General features: G+C 44.5%; 1 protein-coding gene across 12 annotated transcripts in view; it reads left to right on the top strand.

The window, feature by feature from the left end:
- KCNMA1 (potassium calcium-activated channel subfamily M alpha 1) overlaps nt 1-23932 on the top strand; it is a 1029133-nt gene that overhangs the window by 366131 nt on the left and 639070 nt on the right. For all 12 annotated transcript variants that reach the window (XM_075349081.1, XM_075349079.1, XM_075349082.1 and 9 more), the window contains exon 2: nt 9272-9439. In XM_075349081.1, the coding sequence (XP_075205196.1) occupies nt 9272-9439 (168 nt within the window). The remainder of the gene's footprint in view (nt 1-9271; nt 9440-23932) is intronic.

Here is a 23932-nt window from a genome sequence, read left to right on the forward strand (position 1 = left end):
AGCACACACACAGTATACATAATACACACATACAGCACACACAGTATACATAATACACACATGCAGCACACACACAGTATACATAATACACACATGCAGCACACAGAGTATACATACCTCCCAACCGTCCCGGATTCTGCGGGACTGCCACGATTTTTCAGGTCTGTCCTGCACTCCCAGCTCACAGCTAATGTCCTGACTCCTCCCCTCAGTGGAGTGAATAAATTAAATTATTATCGGCACTGACCGGTACTCGAACCTGTGAAGCTCATTGCTCCATAGGCAGCAGCTCTACCTCTGAGCCACTGCCCATATTGTAAACCATTAGAAGATTTGGTGATCTTAACCTCTATAGTGCAGGAGACAAAGCAGAAGCAGATTATTTAGCTGCAAAGATTGATGGATGGATGATAGAGGGATATATATATACCGTATACATACATGACAGATAATAGATACATGCATGATAGATAAATAGATAGACATATGGATAGATACATGATATATATATAATAGATAGATAGATACATGGATAGATAGTTACATGGATAGATAGACAGACAGACAGACAGATAGATAGATAGATAGATAGATCGATAGATACATGGATAGATAGATAGATAGATAGATACATGGATAGATAGATAGACAGACAGACAGACAGATAGATACTGCATCTCTTTGTAGGTGAAGGAGTCAGATTCATTTGTACCCATAAAACTACTATAAAGAAATATGGAAAAAATACAAAATTACAAAATGAAATTTTTATTTTCACCAACTTGGATTTGAACCAGCAACTTTCAAACATGTCTCCAGCAGCTTTCCTAGCTGCTATAGCTGTTGAGCCACTAGGAATTGATGACATATGAATAAAGCTACAATGCAGCCTCTTACACAGCAGATTACAAAGGACACAGCTCCATTGTACACAGCAGTGTCTCTATCTGCTTTATTCTAGAGGGAGAGGAAAAGAGATTTTTTTTTTCTTTTAATAAAATTACTAAAAATAACAAAAAAATAGAATAATGTAAGTTTATTGCACTTTTTTCTAAAATAATAAACATCACAAATCAGCAAATAACATGGACATATTTGGTGTCCCTGTAATCGTAACGACTCGAAACAACGCAGCGATCAGATTATTGATGGGGATCGGTAAATGGCGGGAAAAAATGGGGCAATTTATTATTTTTCTTTATTAAAACCCATAAAAAATGTAATAAAAATGTATCACTGAGGCCGTGTTCACACGTATCAGAAATGCTGCATTTTTCTGCAAGTGTCCGGGCCATGAGCGGAATAACAATCTCCTCTGATTATTGCGTGTCTGCGGCATTTTTTATGCATTGTCCCTTATTTGATACATGTTTGGTGCAAATAAGCAATGTCATATAGTGACACATAGAAATATAAGAAAATTCTGGCTGCTATGACTATTAACGAACAGTCTGGGGCATCTGCTGAATGACCCTTACTGACGAATGGGTGTGGCTAGGGGCGTGGTCAAATTTTGCCGCGGCGCGCTACACGCGCCGCTTACTTGTCCCCCCTTCCTTTCTTCAAACGTTGGGAGGTATGTATACATTATACACACATGCAGCACATACGGAGTATACATAATACACACATGCAGCACACACACAGTATATATAATACACACATGCAGCACATACGGAGTATACATAATACACACATGCAGCACACACACACAGTATATATAATACACACATGCAGAACACACACACGCACACACACACACACACACATACACACACACACACACACACACACACAGACACACTATACATAATACACACATGGCTCACATTTCAGATACATACTGTATATGTTCATGTTTGGGAGTTCCGTTTCCGGAACAGACAAATGAACTACTGTTCAAAAGAAATCGGTTAAATAACTGATACATGTGTAAGAGGAGGGGTGACATTGAGAGTCTGTCTAGATTTTGTTTGGTGTCACATTTTAAAAAATAAGAAACACAATTTTTTTTTTCATTCTAAAAACTGTCACATAATGGAGCTCTTACTAATCTGTGAGAGCTCTCTGCTTTGCTTGTATCAGCTATGTAATGGATCCTTTTTTAGCATAAATTCAAATTTGCAATTGACAATAGGCAAACGGACATCCAAAACAAATTTGTGATCTCTGCCTTATTGGCAGTAGCATAACTAGAGTTCGATGGGTCCCGGCGCAAAATTTGGACCTGTCCCCGCTTGTTGATCAGATATATAGGCCCTTTTAGCTTAAGTACTTATGAGTTGCCTCCCGCTCCCGCATTATGTAGTAACGTCCCCGAATCTTGAACTCATGTCCCCCATCTTTGCCCCGTGCTGGTATATATGTCCCCATCCTGGTATATATGTCCCCCATCCTAGTATGTATGTTCCCCATCTTGGGTCCATCCTTGTATATACTGTCCCCCATCCTGGTATATATGTTCCTCATCCTGGTATATATGTGGCCAATCCTGGTATATAAGTTCCTCATTCCAGGACCATACTGTTATATATATTCACCGTCCTGGTCCCCTTTCGGGTATATATGTCCACCATCCTGGTGTAAATGCCTCCTGTTCTGCCTCTGTTTTTTAATGCATAAAAAATAAATGAGTCTACTCTCCTTCCCTCCGCTACCCTGGCAACTGACTACACGTGTTAGCGACGAGTAGTGCATGACATCACTGCCATGCCACCAATCACAGGCAGTCCGACGTCAGCTACCAGCCTTTGATTGCTTGGCAGCTTGTGTTACTGTGCACAGGCACCCAGTGGGTCTCTTTGGAGCAATACACTTCAGCTGAATGTGCGTCTGATGCTGCACAGCCACTGGAAATATGTGCTGGTGACAACGGACCCCCTCCACCCCTGGACTCAGACTCTGTTTTGAACTCTGTGACTGTGATTGTTACACGCCTGCTTACATACATCACACAAAGCGCTTACATATCAGACACATGCTCATGCAGCATACACATCACTTATATATCAGACACATGCATCACACACTACTCACATATTAGACACATATTACAGCACACTTCATGTTCTTGTAAAGCAGCTGAACACATCATAACCATCATAACCACGCTTTTATACTTACCTGCATGCTTAAGACACACCCACTTACTGGCAAAGCCCCATTCCTATTGTGCCGCTAAGCTTATCCACTGGTAGTTACAGTTATTATTATGGTATAGTTGTTACTGTTTACAATAGCATAGTTTAGAATGTCCGGATTTCTCTTCCCTAGTGATTAGAGAAAGGAAAGAATATATAGGGCATGAAAAGCTGTTGCTGCAGAGTTTTTGTATCTTTGCATGAAAATCCCATCTACTTTATTCACTTATCATTGACGTGTTCTTGGATTGCAGAGAAATGAGATGTGGAAAATGAGGTTCCAGCTAATTACAGAGCTTTTCCAACCTTCATGTTGGACGTATGGGATGTAATGGTCGAAAACTACTAGGCTTATTCATTGCACGACCTACAGGCTCACTTAGCAATATACTGTAAGGCTATGTGCGCACTAGAAATGTCATGTTTCTCAAGAAACTTTCTTGAGATACATTCTGGGAGCTGAAGATTCTTGCATCTGCGGAAAAAAATCCGCACCAAATTCGTGGCAAAAACGCATGCGGATTTGCCGCAGATTTGCCGCGGATTTGCCGCGAATTACCCGCGGATTTTTCCCTGCGGATTTTTATGAATGGATAAGTGCAAATCCAGGGGTAATCCGCAGGAAATAATGAACATGCTCATTTTCTCAAGAAAGTTTCTCGAGAACATTTTCTCAAGAAAACTTTCCTTGAGAAAAATCCGTAGTGAGCGCACACATATTTTTTTTTTCCATAGGTTTTGCTGGGAAATGTCTGCAGAAAGATTTAACACCTTTCTCAAGAAATTTCCGCAGCAAATCCGCGGGTAAAACGGTCTAGTGCGCACAAAGCCTAAAGTGGTATTTCAATAAAAGGAATGCGCTCTCAAAAGGAATAACTTCTTCTAATATTTACTTACTGTATGTTTTTCTAGTGATATGTTATGTGATGGAAGAAGAATAGTTTTTTGGCTTGAGACTAGCAAAAATGGTTGGACTAAAACACTGTTTACCAACGAAGGTGGATAGTAACTAAATATGCTCTATGTATATATATATATACTAGATGGTGGCCCGATTCTAACGCATCGGGTATTCTAGAATTTACTGTGTAGTTAATGTATGTTTTTTACTAATAATGGAAGGAAGACACAATATATTTTTTGTCAAAGAAATTTTATTGTTTAAAAATTGTGCATGTTTAACATGAAGATGTAACTATTTGTAACTAAATATTGTTGGGAACTAACTGCATTAACAGTATACTGTGTGAATTAGCAATATCATTGAAAAATGTGTCCTTAGTTTGTGGAAGATTCTCTTTTTCTGGCTGTTGTGTCTGAGATTCTGCATCCAGGGTTAGTAAGGCGTTCTTGTGTTGTAGTGTGGCTTCTTCTTGAGGTTGTGTGTGATGTTTGTGCTCGTGTGGTTGTCTGGTCTTCCTTTGTAGCATTGTGTTTCTTGTGACGTTGTTGTTGGCTTCTTTCTGCTGCTTGTCTGTTGTGTTGCTGGGTTGCGTTTTTTCTTTAGGAGCCCTTGTAAGGCCGGAAGGTTAAATGTTGTTTGTCATAATCTGTGAAAGATACCCACATAGATAGTGGTAGCAAATGATCAAGTATAGTCAAGTAAAGAAGTCAGGTCAGGGCAATGTCACGGAGTATGTGGCCCCATCCTGTGATTGCCGCCATCCTGGTATGTGCCCCCATCGTGGTAAAGGCAGGATCCTTGTGTATGTAGCATGCTGGTCTGTGTCCCATCCTGGTATAGTCTCCATCCTTGTATGGCCCTCATCCTCGTATGTGGGCTGATGCTTTGATGTGGCCCCATGCTGGTATGTGCCCCCATCGTGGTGCAGCCACCATCCAGACATGTGGCCCCATCCTGGTCTGTGTGCGCAATCTGGTGTCAGCAGCCTCCCGGTATAGGCACCATCCAGAATGTTTCCTAAGGTATCCATTGTACCTGTCCGCCGGCTGCTCGCTCCTGTGCGGCGTCCACTCCGCTTTTCCAATGTGGGTGGCGGTGAGTTCCAGACTGTGGCGTTGGAAGGTGTGGGTTGGCCTGGTATGTGGGCTGATGCTGTAATGTGACCCCATACTGGTATGTGCCCCCATCGTGGTGTAGCCACCATCCTGACATGTGCCCCCATCCTGGTCTGTGTGCGCCATCTGGTGTAGGCAAGCAGCATCCTGGTCTGTGTCCCATCCTGGTATAGTCTCCATCTTGGTATGGCCCCCATCCTGGTATGTGGGCTGATGCTATGATGTGGCCCCATCCTGGTATGTGGCCCCATCCTGTGATTGCTGCTATCCTGGTATGTGCCCCCATCGTGGTATAGGTAGGGTCCTTGTGTATGCAGCTTCCTGGTCTGTGTCCCATCCGGGTATAGTCTTCATCCTTGTATGGCCCCCATCCTGGTATGTGGCCCCATCCTGGTATGTGGTCCCATCCTGGTATGTGGCCCCATCATGGTATAGGCAGGATCCTTGTGTATGCAGCATCCTGGTCTGTGTCCCATACTGGTATAGTCTCCATCCTTGTATGGCCCCCATCCTGGTATGTGGGTGTCTGTGTAGGGCAGTGTTTGTGTTCCACGGTGTGTTTGTATTGCGTTGTGTGTGTATTGCGGTGCGTATGTGGGGCGATGTGTGTGTGTTGTGGGGGGTGTTTTTTGTGCGGTGTGTGTGTATTTGTCTGTGTGCCGCGGTGTGTGAGTGGGGGTGTGTGATTGTGGGGCGATGTGTGTGTGCGGGAGTGTTTGTGTGCAGCTGTATGTGTGTGCGCCCGTGTGGGTGGTTGTATGTGTGTGGGGGGTGTGTTTGATATGAGCGGGGTTGTTGTGTGTGTGCAGCGGTGTGTGTGCGTGGTCGTTTGTGTGTGCCAGTGTGTGTGTGTGTGTTTGTGTTGGGCTGTGTGGGAGTCGTGGTGTGTGTGTGTGTGTGGCTTCATTTCCTGCTGGCCATGAATAGTAATGATTGGCTCATGAGCACTCCGGGACGCAGCTCTCTCACTAATCACCGATGAATGCTGGCTACTTAAATATTAACACTGCAGTGAATGTTCAGTAGCCGCTCATGAATAGTAATGAACGGTTCATGAATAGTAATGAGCGGCTCCTTAACATTCACAGCACTGTTAATATTTAAGTAGCCATGTGCTTCCCCTGCATTTATCAATGGTTAGTGGGAGAGCTGCGTCCCGGAGTGCTGGGTTCCTAGTGCGCTGCAGCTGCATCTCCTCCTGTTCCCGTCCCTCTATGTGTCTCTGTGGCGTGGGGAAGCCCTGCGATGCCGCAGCTGCGTCTCCTCCGGTCCCTGTCCCTCTGTGTCTCTCTGTGGCGCGGGGAAGCCCTGCGATACCGCAGCTGCATCTCCTCCGGTCCTCGTCCATCCTCTGTGTCTCAGTGGTGTGGAGAAGCCCTGCGATGCCGCAGTTGCGTCTCCTTCGGTTCCCGTCCATCCTCTGTGTCTCTATGGCGCAGGGAAGCCCTGCGATGCCGCAGCTGTGTCTCCTCCGATCCCCGTCCCTCTGTGTCTCTGTGGCATAGTTGGGACACTGACCTGTGCTTTGGGGCCTCCTGTGGGTCGGAGCTTACTGTGCTCCATCGCGTCAGGTGTAGGGAGCTTCCATGGCGATGTCCCTTGTACCTGTCCGCCAGCTGCGTCATGGCGTTGTCAGGGTTTCAGTGAGTGGGCGTGTCCTAATTGAGCGGTCGTCGCTGGTGATTGGGTGTGGGTAGAGTAAGGTGTGGGTGTGTGTGTGTGGGGGGGTGTTCGGCCTGTTGGAGCTGTGTAGGCTTGGTTTAGGCGGTTCCAGCGTATGATGTAATTTCTTGGACAGACAGACAGACTAGGGCAATTATATATATATATTTAATTTGTTTTATTTTTCAGAAACTGTTTGAAACAGAGGCATAACTCAATGAATGTGGCCCAAAACCAAAATCCATGACCTCCAACCTGCCATTTACATTGCTGGTGTAGACTTATCTGACTAAGGGTCTCTGAGTCCCCACAGCACTAGCACACGTGTACAACTGGTTATTATTCCTACTGCCTACAGTTGTGCTCAAAAGTTTACATACCCCGGCAGATTGTTTACTTTCTTGGTCTTTTTTCAGAGAATATGAATGATAACACAAAATCTTTTTTTCACTCATGGTTAGTGGTTGGGTAAAGCCATTTATTGTCAAACTACTGTGTTTTCTCTTTTTAAATCATAATGACAACAACATAATGACAATGTGAATTTTTGATCAGGGTCATTTGAATGTTTTTGGTTGTTATTATGATTTAAATAGAGAAAACACAGTAGTTTGACAATAAATGGCTTCTCCCAACCACTAACCATGAGTGGAAAAAAAATTGTGTTATCATTCATATTCTTTGAAAAGAGGCCAAGAAAGCAAAAAATCTGCTGGGGTATGTAAACTTTTAAGCATAACTGTATGTAAATTTGCACAAGATCAGTTAATCTTTGGGACCTGTCATGGTTTCAGGCCACCACCCACATCACTGTCACATGTGTACTATGAATATTTATGCAGCTAAAGCTGGCGATATGCCTTAAACTATCCCACTTCCCGAATAGGCAGTTATTATTGACCAACATAGAGCACACCAAGAACTTATTGGAACCCAAAATATAAAATAAAATAGCACCCATCTTTCCTCTGCTTCTTTATGGTGCCTCCTGGTGCTCCCAGATGGGCAAATACTGGCAATTAATCTTGCCAGCTGTGCCTGCCACAATTTATATAGACTGCATTGATGATCAGGACTCAGTAATGACTACCACTGTTCCCTATATTGCCAGTATGGGAAAACAGTAATATAAAGTCACCCTGGGCAATCAAACATCAGCTAAAACTGCTGATTTTGGCTGGTGTCACAGTTTCGCTGTGCAGAGCATCTTGCACACTGGTGATGCTCTGCCACACTCTCCTGAACTACAGAGCTGGTAGTTACAGGTTTCCTTTGTGCAGAGCATTTTTCATTTGGAGATGCTCTGCTGTGTTTTTTTGAGCACTTGTTGACAGGTTGTTTGACACTACAGTTTTCCATGCTGGTTCTGGGAGGTGCTCTTACTCATGTGTTCAACATTCCTGGTAATTACTCTGTTTTATTACAGAGCATGCTTTCCCAGAACCTTGACAGTCATACTCTCTGGTTCTGCAGTGTGCTCTTGTTTCCTGTTCGTACTTGTGTTCTAAACTAGGCTTCTTGACCCGGACTGTTTATTGACCCTTCTCTGCCTGCTCCCTATTCTTGTTGTTACCTCCTGGCTTCTGACTTCGGACCATTACCTGACTACATCTCTGCCTGCTCCCTGTTCTTGTCGTTACCTCCTGGCTTCTGACCTCGGACCATTACCTGACTACATCTCTGTCTGCTCCCTGACTCTGATACGTACTTTCCTGGAATTCTGACCCTCGGCCTGTTACTTGACTGCGTCTCTGCTTACTCCCTAACTCCTGTTGTGTCCTCCTGTTTTCTGATCCCAAATTGTCTGACTGCCCTTCCATCTATACTGTCTGTAAGTAGTGACTTGAATCACAGCTGGGTCATTTCATCTAAAACATCAGCCTGTCCATAGACTCAGGCATTGGATTTCAATGTTCCTTGCCACTCATTCTTGCATGAGACAAACCCCTGCCGTACGTTTGCTGAGTTGTTTTTCCAGTTCTGAAACGTTTTTTCTTTTAAGCCTCCTTCACATGTCCGTATTTCCAGTACATGTGGTATCCATTTTTTTCATGGATACCCCACATACCCATTATAACCTGTGGGGCTGCTTATATGTTCAGATGAGAAGGGCCAATACAAGTCTATGGGTCCATGAAAAACACGTACAGTACATGGATGGCATCCATATGCTGTATGTGTCTAACGTTGCAAAGTATAGGAGAAGCTTTGTAATGTCATTCTTTCTTCATCCATACCACAAAAACTCTGAAGACACACTGATGGTAAAAACAGCTACGATGATCCAAAACACCGGTGACACCGTTACCATTATTTCCTCTTACAGTACATCTTTTATATGGACGTGTGAAGGGGGCCTTATAATGTTTTCTTGATGAATGTTGGTAATGTTTTGTACACAATATTTACGTTTTCTGCATCACAATTAAATGATGTATCTTTTCTTTCAGGAGGCACAAAAAGTTGCAAATACAGTCAGTACCCAGGGAAATGATGGAGACTACAAGCCAACAGATGAGAAAGAAGAGGTAGCTGTTGCAGAAGTGGGCTGGATGACATCTGTGAAAGACTGGGCGGGTGTGATGATTTCGGCTCAGACGCTAACAGGTCGCGTATTGGTAAGTGTTCCTGGCGCTATTTTTGAACATTTTTTCCTGTATAATACAGGCAATTTTCAAAGTTTTCAACTTACCCTTTAGATTGAAACAGAGTCTTTAATAGCAGAACTTTGTAACCGCTGTCAAACTAACCACGACGATCCATCCCCTCAAAGGGTAGATTTGTTCCAGTATGAATTACACACACTGACCGTGTCTCTCAGATGAATAGTTTACCTAGGCAGCACAGAGATATAAAGAAAACAGGCTTTTGAGCTTATTCTGTAGTTTTCCACTTTATATGACTTGTTGCTTGTTTTCGATCTATTGATTTTTATTTTGCTCAATTTTTCCATATTATATATTTCCATTATTCCCAGGAAGCAGCCTGTGTAAACAGACTGCCAATCAATGGATGAACAGGCAAATAGTGAAAACATTTTTAAGCTTGCATGCAACCAAATGATGAATTCCTTACATTAGTTGTATTTTTTGTAGGAGTCACGTTTTCTATAAACTATTTGTTTCATCAATAAATAGCAGTCATAGTTCATATGTGTTTAGAATTTTTGATGCAAAAAAACAAAACGTCATTCCAAGTATGAAGGCAGAGACTGATTTCAGAGAGTTATACATTGGTTAATATGGCATGTTTAACATGGCACAATTTTTCCATGCCTGTAAAATAATATAAATGAATAATACATATAGTCATGTGCATAAGCACTTTTATACAATTCCTCTCACATTTATTGCCCATGAAACTTGTCTTACTTGTCACATAAGCTGTCACGTCCCATAAACAATGTAATTGATTGTACATGAAGTGTCTTCTCTTTACCATGAATTATCATCAATAACTTGTATATATATACCACACCAAAGAGATTTTGTAGATTTAACGTAGATTCTAATGACCTAAATGTATCAGTTTTTCATTTTAATGGCTTACCACCTCAAATAAAAAATCTTTATGTTATCTAATGTGTCCTTAAGTATTCAGTTACCAAGACCTACTGTAAATGAAATTACATTTTTATGTTTACTTGAAACGTTCCTGTAAGTATAATGATAGGAGAGTGCAGACACATTAACATGCATTACTTTGCATTGTGTGAGGCCAATGCCGCACCCATCAGATTGTGCTTGGATTGTGGCATGCCAGAAATAAAGGACCCCTTCACACACCAGTGTTTCTAGTACGCGTGGTGGTCGTTTTCACATGTATACACGTTCATACATATACTGATATTACCAGGCTGGGAAGATCCATGGTTATTTGGCCCTTCGCAGCCTGAAAATACCAGCCCGCAGCTGCCCCAGAAGTAGAGAATCACATTAGATGCGCTAAGTCTTGCGCTTTGCCTCGCATCTTTCCAATTGGACTGGTGTGTTGACAATCTGGGTAATGGTTTTTAAGTTTGATGTTAGCAGTGAATTGTCTAAAAACACAGCTGGCATCAAGCTCTGGTGTTAGTAATAGAGAGGTGTTTATCAGACAACCCCATTACTAACCCAGTAAGTAAAAATAAAAAATACCACTACATAGGCTTTGAGCAGCAGCCACTTCTGGCTCACCTTCTGCTTTGCAAGTCCCAGCGACTGTGATGAGCTGTGACATCAGTAATGTCAGTAAATTAATACATCAAAAGAATTATAACCAGTGTAGAAATACATCACCAATACAACACCAGAACCACCATCAGTACAAAAATACATCATTAGAACCACCAGCAGCACAGAAGTGCATCACAAGAAGCAACATCAGTACAGGAATATATTATTAGAACCAACATCAGTACAGGAATACATCACCAGAACCACTATTAGTACAGAAATACATCACCAGAACCACCATCAGCAGATGAATAAATCAGTAGGAACACCATTAGTACATGAATAAATCACCATCACTACATAAATGCATCACCTGAATCATCATCAGTACATGAATCTTGCACCAGAACCACAGTCAGTACATCAATTTTAATGTCACGTCAGCCACATACACATTTCACCCCATCACTTTTCTTGCTCGCACATTATACATTCCCCTCTCCTCCACATCATGCTGATTCCAGCCGTTCCCTCCTCCCCATATTGCTGCCACAACTATATCCCCTTGCTCCCATATTGCTTTATTGTTTCCACAGTCATCCTCTGCTTCTTCCCATATTATTTTCACAGCCATTCCTCTCCCATGCTTGCCAAATTGTTTCAACAGCCTACCCCCCACCACATTGTTTGTTTCAAGAGCCATTATCCCCCTCTCCCTCTGCTCTTCATATTGATTCCATAGCTAACCCCCATATTGTTTTATTGTTTCCACAATAAATATTGGCCTGAACTGACCTGATCACACTGCTTATGTCGCCCTGATCTGGTAAAGGTAATAATCAAGGCTTCAATTGTACTTGCGCCTGTAAAATTATTTTCTACCAGCCACCGTGCTGCACTTTGTGTGAATGGCTGAGTCCCACTACGGGTGAGCAAAATGCAGCCACCAGGGAGACAGCTCTGTCTGCCACATCAGGTGACCCGACGGCGCCCTCATTTCCTGGCTGCACACAAGGCAAGTGCCCTGCTCATCCCCCTGCTAAAGAACTTGCTTTACCATTGTAAAAAATATTTTCTTATGAAAGTTACTACTGACCCACCCCAAGGCTATGGGGTACTTGGTCCCAGGCCATACGTAATAATAATAATAATCTTTATTTCTATAGCGCCAACATATTTCGCAGCGCTTTCCAATTCAGGAGGATCATATACAAAGAAGTAACAGTTATGGAAAATACAATAATTAGAGGGGAAAAAAGACAACCCTGCTCGTGAGAGCTTACAATCTACAATGAGATTGGTGGGGACAAGGTACAAGTGCTTATTTACAATGACAATGCAGCCATCTCAAGGAAATGAGGGATAGATGATGGCTGCCTGGACCAGTCGGCCAAAACCTTGAGATGCATTTGGGTGCCATGGAGTTTGACGTGGGGTTATGTTTTGAGAAGGCGTGGGGTGTGAATTTAGTTTGGCTAGGGAGTGTGATAGGCCACCCTACAAAGATGCGTTTTTAGGGTGCGTCTGAAGCTGAGTAAGTTGTAATTCATGTATATGTATATCAAAAAGAGGGAAAAACACGACCAAAAGCCCAATGTACTGAAAGTGATAATCTTTATTGAGAATAGGGTAGGTGCAGGGCGGCACAAAACAAGTGGGGACACAGGCAGGGGGATCACTGGTAAGTAAGGGATAAATGCCCAACTACTAGCAAACAAATAGCCTATCCATGAACATGGTATACATAGAGGTATAAAATTGATATATAGGCACAAAGATGCCAGCGATTCTCCAAACAGGAAATTATTAAATGGGCATCACAGGGCCAAAATCCCACAGCATGTTAAACCCCCATCGCTACCACAGCAAAGAAGCATTCAATGCAATATCTACAATAATGTCATACAAAATCAATGATGATTATTGCTGCGTATAGAAAAATGTGGTGGGAAGGAGACCCTGGCACCCCAAGAGCTAGTACAGTGTACTGACAAAACTAGGACGACTTGGTCTCGGTTGTCACATTACCTGGAGGGAGAAACAGTGATCCACGTGGCACCCGTGTCCTACCCGACGGCCGTTTTGGCTATGGAAGCCTTCGTCAGGGAGAGTGGTGAAGTGAGGGGGAGTGTGCATTAAAAACAAGGCATCAGCCAATCGCACCCGGTCGGCGTGGTCATGACGCATGCAATGTCCTGGCAACAAAGGACGCCACTCGTGCGCCGCGTCGCCCCACATCCGACACTTCCGGTCACATGACAGCCGCGAGTACCATTACGCGGCGGTCATGTGAGCAGATGTCTCATGGGGTGATCAGAAGATCCTTAAAATAGCGCTAGACAACAATGTTGTCACCAAAGAGCTGGCTTCTGCCCTCCATGTGACTGAGCCCGTGATTCCCACACTGTACCTCCTGCCAAAGGTACATAAGGATGTGAATTTACCACCAGGGAGACCAATTGTTTCAAGTAGAGGTAATTTTCTAGAGAATGTGAATCGCTGGATTGACACCAAACTCCAACCATTGGTTGAAGGCCTCCCATCTTTCACCAAGGATACTGGTGAGTTCCTTAGGAAAGTCGACGGACTTTGTGTGGGTGAGGACACTATACTAGTAACAGGTGATGTAGAATCCCTGTATAAAACATTGTGACGGACTTCGGGCCTCCCGATTCTTTTTAGAGATGTCCAATCTATCTATGGACATGGTGTCTCTTATTATGGAGTTATTGGAGTTCACTCTAATGCACAATTTCTTCGTCTTCAAGGGGTCCTTCTATCTGCAGCTCCAGGGAACAGCGATGGGGGCTTCTTTTGCCCCCTCATATGCCAACCTGTTCCTGAGGCTGTGGGAGAGGGACCTCTTCCTGTCAGATCAGCTGCCGTCGATGGACCGTGTCCTTTCTTGGGCACGGTACATCGATGACATCTTTTTGATCTGGCAGGGTACGAAGACAGAACTCCATCAGTTTATGAAAATCCTTAACTCCAATAGCATGAATATCCATGTCACATACACTCACCACACTCAGTCCGTTGATTTCCTTGACGTTATTGTCAAAAAGGACTCCCATAATACTATCCAAACCGATATCTTCTGCAAGGAGACTGCGGGGAATATGCTTTTGCACGCGTCTTCATCACATCCTAGCCACATGATCCGGTCCATTCCAGTGGGCCAATTCTTGCGCCTCCGCAGAATTTTCTCCACTGATCTCGCCTTTGAAAAGAGAGCTGTTGACCTGAAGCATAGATTCTATGCAAGAGGCTAGAGCAAGCGGTGTGTTAAGAGAGCTTATAAACAGGGCGAGACATTCCACCCGTCACTCTTTGTTATATGCTCCTAAGAGGCCTCAACCACGCGAAATCTTAAGGTTTGTCACGGATTATCATGGCCAATTCTCAGCTATGAGATCTTGTCTACAGAAATTTTGGCCAGTATTACAGGCGGATCCGATTCTAGCCCAAATAATTCCGGACAGACCAATGCTAAGTATTCGGAGATCAAAAAACTTGCGTGACCATCTTGTTGCTATCCACTATGAGGGAGCCGCTCAGCCATCCCCTTTTGGCCCTGTGACCACTCGCACTGGCTGCGCACCTTGTGGTCACTGCGTAGCCTGTCAAAATGTAGATAGGACGGACTCATTCTCCGATTCTGCGGGGTAGGACGGACTCATTCTCCGATTCTGCGGGGGAACACACCTTCTCTAGCAAAAAATACATCACTTGCACCACGACGGCAGTCATGTATTATGCCACCTGTCCATGCCCCAAAATTTATGTCGGCTTGACGACCAGACAGTTCAAAGTGCGGATTCGGGAGCACGTAAATGGGATAGTGGCAGTGGCAGACTGTCTGGATATTTCATCATTAAAAACTATCCCGCGTCATTTTAGACAATACCATCAGTCTAACCCGACATTATTACGGGTCAGGGGCATTGATCATCTTGACTTAAATATTCATGGTGGCAAAATTAGTCAAAGATTGGCTAGGATGGAGACCAAGTGGATCTGGACTTTAAAAACCCTCCACCCTATGGGTCTGAACGAAAATATTTCTTATGCCTCATTTTTGTGATGGTTGTGGTTCTAGGGTTTTGTTTTCTCCTTTTTCTTGCATTGATTTTATGATATTTATATTATTCACTTTGTTTTATTTAGACGTCATCCTCACGCCTATAGGATCCGATATTTATGTGGCCTTAACCTACTGTACAAGATGGACTGCCCTGAATTATTTGAGCTGCCATGAATTTATGAAAGGGAAACAGATAAAAGAAAGAAAAAAAATATATAATCTTTATGTATCATCTTATTTATTTCTCTCTTGGATATATTTAGCTATATTGATTTATATTGGCTGATCTATCATATGTGGAGACATGGGTATTATCGTAACCTTTTTTATATCGGTCCACTTATGATATGATAACCATGGTGATACTTTTATTTTTCTGTTCCCATGTGATACGGCTGTTTTAAGCCACCATAGAACTATATCATTACTAGAAGGTGGCCCGATTCTACTCATCAGGTATTCTAGAATTTACGTATTGTGTAGTTAATGTATGATTTTTGTTATATATATAGATGTTGTTGTGTGTAGTTGCCAAGTGTTTGTGTAGTGCGCTGGAAATGTTCTGGGTGTTGTCTGGATGTGGCGGGGTGTGAGAGCGGTGTTGTATGTGTGTTGCGTTGTGTGTTGCGTTGTTTGTGGAGCGCTGTGTGTCTGTAGCGTTGTGTGTGTTGCGCGGTTTGTGTGGGTGTGGAGTGCGTGTGTGTGTTTTGCGGGAGGTATGTTTTGTGCAGTGTGTGTGTTGTGCGGTATGTGCGTATATTTGTGTGTGCCGCGGTGTTTGTGTGTTGGGTGTTGTGTGTGTGCAGCATTGTCTGTGTGTGTGGGTGTCTGTGTAGGGCGGTGTTTGTGGTTCCCAGTGTGTGTGTGGTGTGTTGTGTGGTGCGTGCGTGGCGGTGTGTGTGTGTTTTGGAGGAGGTGTGCACCCCCCATCGTGCTCCATCCCCATGCTGCGCACCCCCCATCGTGCTCCATCCCCCATGCTGCGCACCCCCCATCGTGCTTCATCCCCCATGCTGCACTCCCCATCGTGCTCCATCCCCCATGCTTTGAACCCCTCACAGAGGAGTATAATAGGAGGAGTATAATGGGAGGAGTAGTCCTGGGGAAAGAGTATAATGGGAGGAGCAGTCCTGGGGGGTGGTGTACAGGTGCCCAACGTGTGCGGGGGGCGTGGCCTAGCGGGCATCGCGTGCGGGGGCGTGGCCTTGTGTGCATCGTGTGCGGGGGGCGTGGCCTCGCGGGCATTGCGTGCGGGGGCGTGGCCTAGCGGACATCGCGTGTGGGGGGCGTGGTCTAGCGGCATCGCGTGGGGGCGTGGCCAACAAGCATTGTGTGCGGGGCGTGGCCTAGCGGGCATCGCGGGGGGCGTGGCCTAGCGGGCATTGCGTGGGGGCGTGGCCTAGCGGGAATCGCGTGCGGGGGGCGGGCCTGGCCAAACAGTCAATCCATGCGAGGGGCGGGGCCAGCGGGCATCGCGTGCGGGGGGCGTGGCCTAGCGGGCATCACGTGCGAGGGCGGGCCTGGCCAAACGGTTAATCCATGTGGGGGGTGGGGCCAGCGGGCATCGCGTGTGGGGGGCGTGGCCTAGCGGGCCTCGCGTGCGGGGGGCGGGCCTGGCCAAACGGTTAATCCATACGGGGGGCGGGGCCGAGCCGAGCGGCCAATCCGTGTGGAGGGGCGGGGCCAGGCCGAGCCCAGCGGCCAATCCGACGGTTGTCACTGTAAGGACACAATTTTGGAGCAAGACAGACAGACAGACAGACAGATAGACAGAGAGATAGACAGACAGACAGAATAAGGCAATTATATATATAGATATGTGATTGTCTATTGACAATATGCTGGTGTATCTAATGTGTTATTGTATTTTGCCTAATGAATCAATGTTAGCATGTACACTATGGTAGGATGATCTAATTTCTCGCTAAGCATTGCATGTAAGACCTACATGGCTTGTTCAAATTGTCCTTGTGGTTTGGCCACAACCCTATTAAGACACTGTGCGGTTATCGCAATCCTGTTTTACATCCAGCAATCCCGGTTGGTGAGTACGCATGCGTGTTGCTGGCACTGGGACGTCATCGCGCTGCTGCTGCATCAGCATCACCCCATGTGACGTCTGCTCACATGATCGCCGCGTAATGGTTCACGCGGCTGTCATGTGACCGGAAGTGTCGGATGTGGGGCGGCGCGCGAGTGGCGTCCTTTGTTGCCGGGGCATTGCATGCGTCATGACCACGCCGACCGGGTGCGATTGGCTGATGCCTTGTTTTTAATGCACACTCCCCCTCACTTCACCATTCCCCCTGACAAAGGCTTCCATAGCCGAAACGGCCGTCGGGTAGGACACGGGTACCACGTGGATCACTGTTTCTCCCTCCAGGTAATGTGACAACCGAGACCAAGTCACCCTAGTTTTGTCAGTACACTGTACTAGCTCTTGGGGTGCCAGGGTCTCCTTCCCACCACATTTTTCTATACGCAGCAATAATCATCATTGATTTAGTATGACATTGTTGTAGATATTCCATTGAATGCTTCTTTGCTGTGGTAATGATGGGGGTTTAACATGCTGTGGGATTTTGGCCCTGTGATTTAATTATTGCCTGTTTGGAGAATCGCTGGCATCTTTGTGCCTATATATCAATTTTGTACCTGTATGTTTACCATGTTTATAGATAGGCTATTTGTTTGCTAGTAGTTGGGCATTTATCCCTTACTTACCAGTGATCCCTCTGCCTGTGTCCCCACTTGTTTTGTGCCGCCCTGCACCTACCCTATTCTCAATAAAGATTATCACTTTCAGTACATTGGGCTTTTAGTCGTGTTTTTGCCTCTTTTTGTTGTACAATTATAGCGACTTGCCTGGGTCCCCATCCAGTCCTCTGTAACACTATGGTTTCTTTACAATCAAGAAAAAACAAAAAGCCAGCACTAAATGTGCACTTCAGCACTAAAAATTCCAAACTGTACTTATAAAAATTTTGAGATTTTTGGCAAAAAATTGCATTTTCTTGAGCTACCTCGCCACATCACGGCAAATCTCATTTGAGGCAGTCCTACACTAAAATATTGTTATAAAATGTGCTATACGGCCTCACATATGAATAGTAGAACTGCTCTTAGCAGCACTCACCTGGTCTATTTCAATCCCGTACCCATGACTGAGTCATGGCTGTGGGCGGGACAGGTCCGAGCAAATGCTGCATGAAGTAAATAGCCTGTGGACAAGGCCTGATGACTGAATGTGAACAGTCACCAACCGCCAAAATCTAGACAGGTGGAATACATCCCAAATTGGGGTGCATAGCAGGGTGGGGGTCAGCCACCTACCAATTCAATGAAGAAAAAACAAAAAGCCAGCACTAAATGTGCACTTCAGCACCAAAAATTCCAAACTGTACTTATAAAAATTTTGAGATTTTTGGCAAAAAATTGCAATTTCTTGAGCTACCTCACCACGTCACGGCAAATCTCATTTGAGGCAGTCCTACACTAAAATATTGTTATAAAATGTGCCATACGGCTTCACATATGAATAGTAGAACTGCTCTTAGCAGCACTCACCTGGTCTATTTCAATCCCGTACCCATGACTGAGTCATGGCTGTGGGCGGGACAGGTCCGAGCAAATGCTGCATGAAGTAAATAGCCTGTGGACAAGGCCTGATGACTGAATGTGAACAGTCACCAACCGCCAAAATCTAGACAGGTGGAATACATCCCAAATTGGGGTGCATAGCAGGGTGGGGGTCAGCCACCTACCAATTCAATGAAGAAAAAACAAAAAGCCAGCACTAAATGTGCACTTCAGCACTAAAAATTCCAAACTGTATTTATAAAAATTTTGAGATTTTTGGCAAAAAATTGCAATTTCTTGAGCTACCTCGCCACGTCACGGCAAATCTCATTTGAGGCAGTCCTACACTAAAATATTGTTATAAAATGTGCCATACGGCCTCACATATGAATAGTAGAACTGCTCTTAGCAGCACTCACCTGGTCTATTTCAATCCCGTACCCATGACTGAGTCATGGCTGTGGGCGGGACAGGTCCGAGTAAATGCTGCATGAAGTAAATAGCCTGTGGACAAGGCCTGATGACTGAATGTGAACAGTCACCAACCGCCAAAATCTAGACAGGTGGAATACATCCCAAATTGGGGTGCATAGCAGGGTGGGGGTCAGCTACCTACCAATTCAATGAATAAAAAACAAAAAGCCAGCACTTCGGGCCCCCTGAAGAAGATAGCAAAACGTGCGCGTCGGGGCACGTTTTCCTCGAGTTCCACGCCGACCATTATGGGTGAGTTTAAGACGGGATTTTATTTATGATCTTGTCTATCATAAATAAAATTTATCTATTGTCTATCTCTACCTGTCTGCCTATGAACTAGTTCACGATCCGACCCCTCTATGCACTGAGGATCTACCATTGAATTATAGCCCTGCACGATAGGATACACATTGTTGTGTCCTCTGATTGTGTATATGTTATGTGCTTTATGACTGGGGCAAATTTTTCATTCAGTATATAGGTGCATATAGGAGTCATTGCTGGTCATGTTTTTACTGTCTATGTTTTTACTCCCCATATGGGATGTGGACCCATGTGTTTCATGTGTCATCAGTGACACAATTTAAGCCTGATCACTCTTCTTTGTAAATACTCTTGACATTGCTGCTGTATTGTCACTTTTTTTGCTATTTACCCTATTTAATAAAATATTTGTTATATTTTTGCAAAAAAAGTTGTACATATGGAATTATTGATTTAGTGGTCCTATGTGTGACCCATGACTACTTTCCCCCCGGTTCTCTTGGTTTGTGCGCATTTACTCAGGGTGTAGTCATAACATAATGTTATATTTGATTTTACATCTTGCCCTTCTCCGCCGAATTTATACTACTATTAAGAATACTTTTCACTCAAGGTGTGGTGAAATATATCACAAGGGAGGTATCCCTGCTTATTGGCACCTCACATTTTGAATTCTTTTTCTTCTCTCCAGAATCTGTATGCACCGTGGTCCCAGAAATATTCAGAATTCGTGCTCTGAAAAGCCCCACCTGAATGGAGTTGGTGTCAATCATGCGCACTGCCACTCCATTAATTTTAATGGAAGCATTAGAGATTGTCGACTGCTGCAGTCGGCTGACTTTCCTTGCTGCTATTAGAATAAATAGAGTTGTAGTGTGCATGATTAAACTCTGCTTCAGTCAGCCAGGGCTCTTCAGTCAGTGAGGGCAGCAGACCCACAGTGATCGGAAAGTTATCCTGGGAATAGGGAATAATGGAATAATGTTCAAACTTGAGAAACTCAATTAACAAAATTACTCCAAAAAATCAGTATCCTCTGCTACTCCATCCTGATATCTATAACCAGCTGTTGAAAGCCAATTGGTTTCCAGCATATGACCTCAGGGAGATGAATAACCTTGTTCGTATCTATGAAGGGATTTATTGCATTTAATATTCCTGAGGTAGTCTATGAGGATCTTGTGATGCATTTTGGCTAAATAACACCCCAGCTGATTTTCAAAATGTTGTCAAGATACTAGAGATTTAAGTGCTCAATAAGTTGTTTCCTATTTCAATGGCATCTTGGTTTATTCACCAGATTATGGATCACATGTCAGCAGTGTCGGACTAGGGTGTCTAGGGGCCCACTCTACAGCTATATGCAAATACCTCTTTGCCTTTTTGTGGAGCGTTGAATGTAAAATACAGGAGTACATCTACTGTGCGCATACCGTAACTGTGATTTTCCATTACAGAAGTTTGTATTGAAGGGGTTCTTTGATAAAAGTAAGTTATCACCTATCCATCGGATCCACAGGATAGGTTATAAATTATTGATCAGAGGAATCGACCAGTGGAAACTGCACTGATTGGAAGAATGAGAATTTTTATCCATGACAGGGCACTCTTATCCCCTTTTTAAAGTGGAGGAGCATATAACATTTGTGTAACTGCAGCTCCATTCATCTGCTTTGGAGCCACCAGAAAAAGCCAAGTGCAGCACTCACAGCCACTGAGGCAATTAATGGATTATTGGTTTATTTGAACATGAGCTCCATGATAATAATGGTAAAAGTTCACCATTTTTGCTGATCGGTGCAGGTCCCAACGGTCAAACCACCACCAGTCAATTAGTTATCATTTATCCTGGGCATAGATGATTACTTGTTTTCAGTGGAGAACCCTGTAAGTGCATATCTGCTGCTGTGTGATAGTCACAGGACAGGGAGGGGGTTAAACTTCGAAGTATTTAATCTCTACTGGAAATAAATTACTTCCTTTTTGATATCAGAGAAAACAAGTTATTGCCATACACTGCAAGATCTACTATACCAAGACCAATAATACCACATACAAAGGACAAGGCACGCAACTCCATGATCAGATAACATAGTGACAGAATAATACCACATACAAGGGGCAAACACTGTTACATCATGACCAGACCACATATAACCACCACATAGTGACTGTCTAATACTACATGCAAGGGGCAAATAGCCCCAAGCCATGACCAGTATTATTACAGTATAGTGAATGAATAATATGACAATACTGATCATGAATAAAAAACACAATACTTATAACACTAATATTACCACATGTGACGTTATACCCACGAGCTCTGTATAGAGTGCATAATGTACAGGTAATGCAATGATTATTGGTGATATTATATACAGGAGCTTTGCATATAGTATATAGTGAAAGAGCCTGTAAGTGTATCTGTGCCTTCATGGAATTGAAAGAACGTTTCTTGTCTGATCCTGTATTGATTTTGCCTGAGCATAGAACATCCTTTTACAGTGGAGGTCAGTGCCTCAGAGTTTGGAATTGGAGCAGTATCAGTAGGTACACAGTCTCTGACTCAACTCCATCTGTGTGTCTTGTTTTCACAAAAGTTTTCATCTGCCAAGAGGAATTATATCTGAAATCATGAATTGATGGCAATCAAGCTGGCTTTTGTAGCACAACTTTCTAGAAAGTGGCAGAAAAAGTGACTATTATCACAGACCACAGAATTCTTACATATCTGGAATCAGTCAAAGTCCTAGGCAACCTAGGTGAGCTTTATTATTTCCTAGGTTTGATTTTGTAGTAACATTAGACCCAATACAAAAAATGTTAAAGCTGATGCTGTCTCCTGAAGTTTCTGTTCATCTAAATCTGTAGATTCAGAACCAAGGGTATTGTGTTCTCTACTTCACTAGATTTTGGTGAGGAGATCTGTGGGTGTCAGGCATTAAATCCTCAAGAAGTCCTATGATTCAGTGCTCGCTGGTCACTCTGGGATTAACATTACTATTCGACTAGTAACCAGGAGTTTTTGATAGCCAACCATTGTGTAAGATTGTAAAGAATATGTAATTGCTTATAAAATCTGAACCTGGACTAAAACACTGTGACGCCCGTGGACTAGTCAGGGCATCACAGGGTACTGCACACTCTTTACCTCTTAGTGCAGGACTAAAGCCCCATGGTTCTGGGTTCCCATCCGATAGTACTGCCTCCATCCGCATCCACATCCCAATCCCACCTCACACCATATCCTGTCAGACACACCAGTGGGCTGCTGAGCTGGAATAGAGTCACCCACCTAGGGGTCAGACAGACAGGTGGGAGGGAAGTAGAATAGTTGAGTGTTAGCTCTCGAGTAGTGAGGAGCTAGGGGAGTGTGTGGCTCCCTGGGAGTTAGAGGTTGGGTTGGAGACGGTGGTCTGAGCCCGGAGGAGTCGGAGACCCGATCGCAGGGTATTGAGGCTGGGTGCCTAGACCTGGAACCTAGGACGGTCAGCAGCTCGAGTCCAATAACCGGTCCGGGACCGAAAGCACGGCACTGGACCCTAGGTCGGAGAGTAGCTTCAGGCAACCCGGCAATTAACCTGCGGAGGATAGTAACTTTATGGACTACCCGAAGAAGCTCAGATATCAGGGGCACTAGCGCAATGAGGAGGATAGGGCTTTCCAACCCACGCAGCCCACAGAAATCCCAAGCGTGAGCCCTTGACAGCATAGCTCCACTAACAACAAGTAGGGAGGGGGGCCCGGACAGCTTTACACCAATGGGCCACCAGAACACTTCTAATATGTGCACGGAGGCAGGCTCCGGACCACCCGGCAGTACAATAGGGGACGGATACCCGGATGGGCTCCCCCAAGAGGGCAGCGACACCCAGAGACTTGGTTTACCTTGTTGTCAGAGTCTGTTTTCCATCACCGATGCTGCCTGAGTGAGTACATAGTCCTCCCTTACCTTTCACTAGCCCTTCACTCCCCTGCACGAGTGTTTCACCATTCCAGAGTCCCGGGGCCTCCCCTACCCGTGGAGGGAAACGTCATCTGGATGCCTCCACTCCATCTCCCCCGGGTACTCCCATCGGCAGTGGCAGTACTCCCCTTTACCGCGAACCACAGGTGGCGTCACAAACTCTCTCCCCTAGCCCCCTTTTCATTTGAGAGTGGCCGCGAGCCCCCGGGTCCGCAGACCCTCGAGCCACAGCAGCAGCAACCCCCAGATCCGAGTGGTTCAACCACTGCAGGGGTGGCACAACACCATGAACCTGTCCTGTTGGATTTTTCTTGTCCTTATCTATTCCTAGAAGCTCTTGATCGAAACCTCCATGGACTTCATTGCTGACTTGCCATCCTCTGAGGGAAAGACTGTTATCTGGGAGGTGGTTCATTTAAGAGGTTCAGTAAACAGTGTAATTTTGTCCCACTGTCTGGGTTCGATAAATCTCCAACTTAACTTCTTCATGACCTTGGATGTACCTGTACCTTTAATGCAGACTTGCGCAGCAAGTAAACTCGTAGATAAGCTTTTCTGGTCTGAGAGTACCTGGGTATGACAC

This window comes from Anomaloglossus baeobatrachus, chromosome 5, assembly GCF_048569485.1.
Source record: "Anomaloglossus baeobatrachus isolate aAnoBae1 chromosome 5, aAnoBae1.hap1, whole genome shotgun sequence".
NCBI lineage: Eukaryota > Metazoa > Chordata > Amphibia > Anura > Aromobatidae > Anomaloglossus > Anomaloglossus baeobatrachus.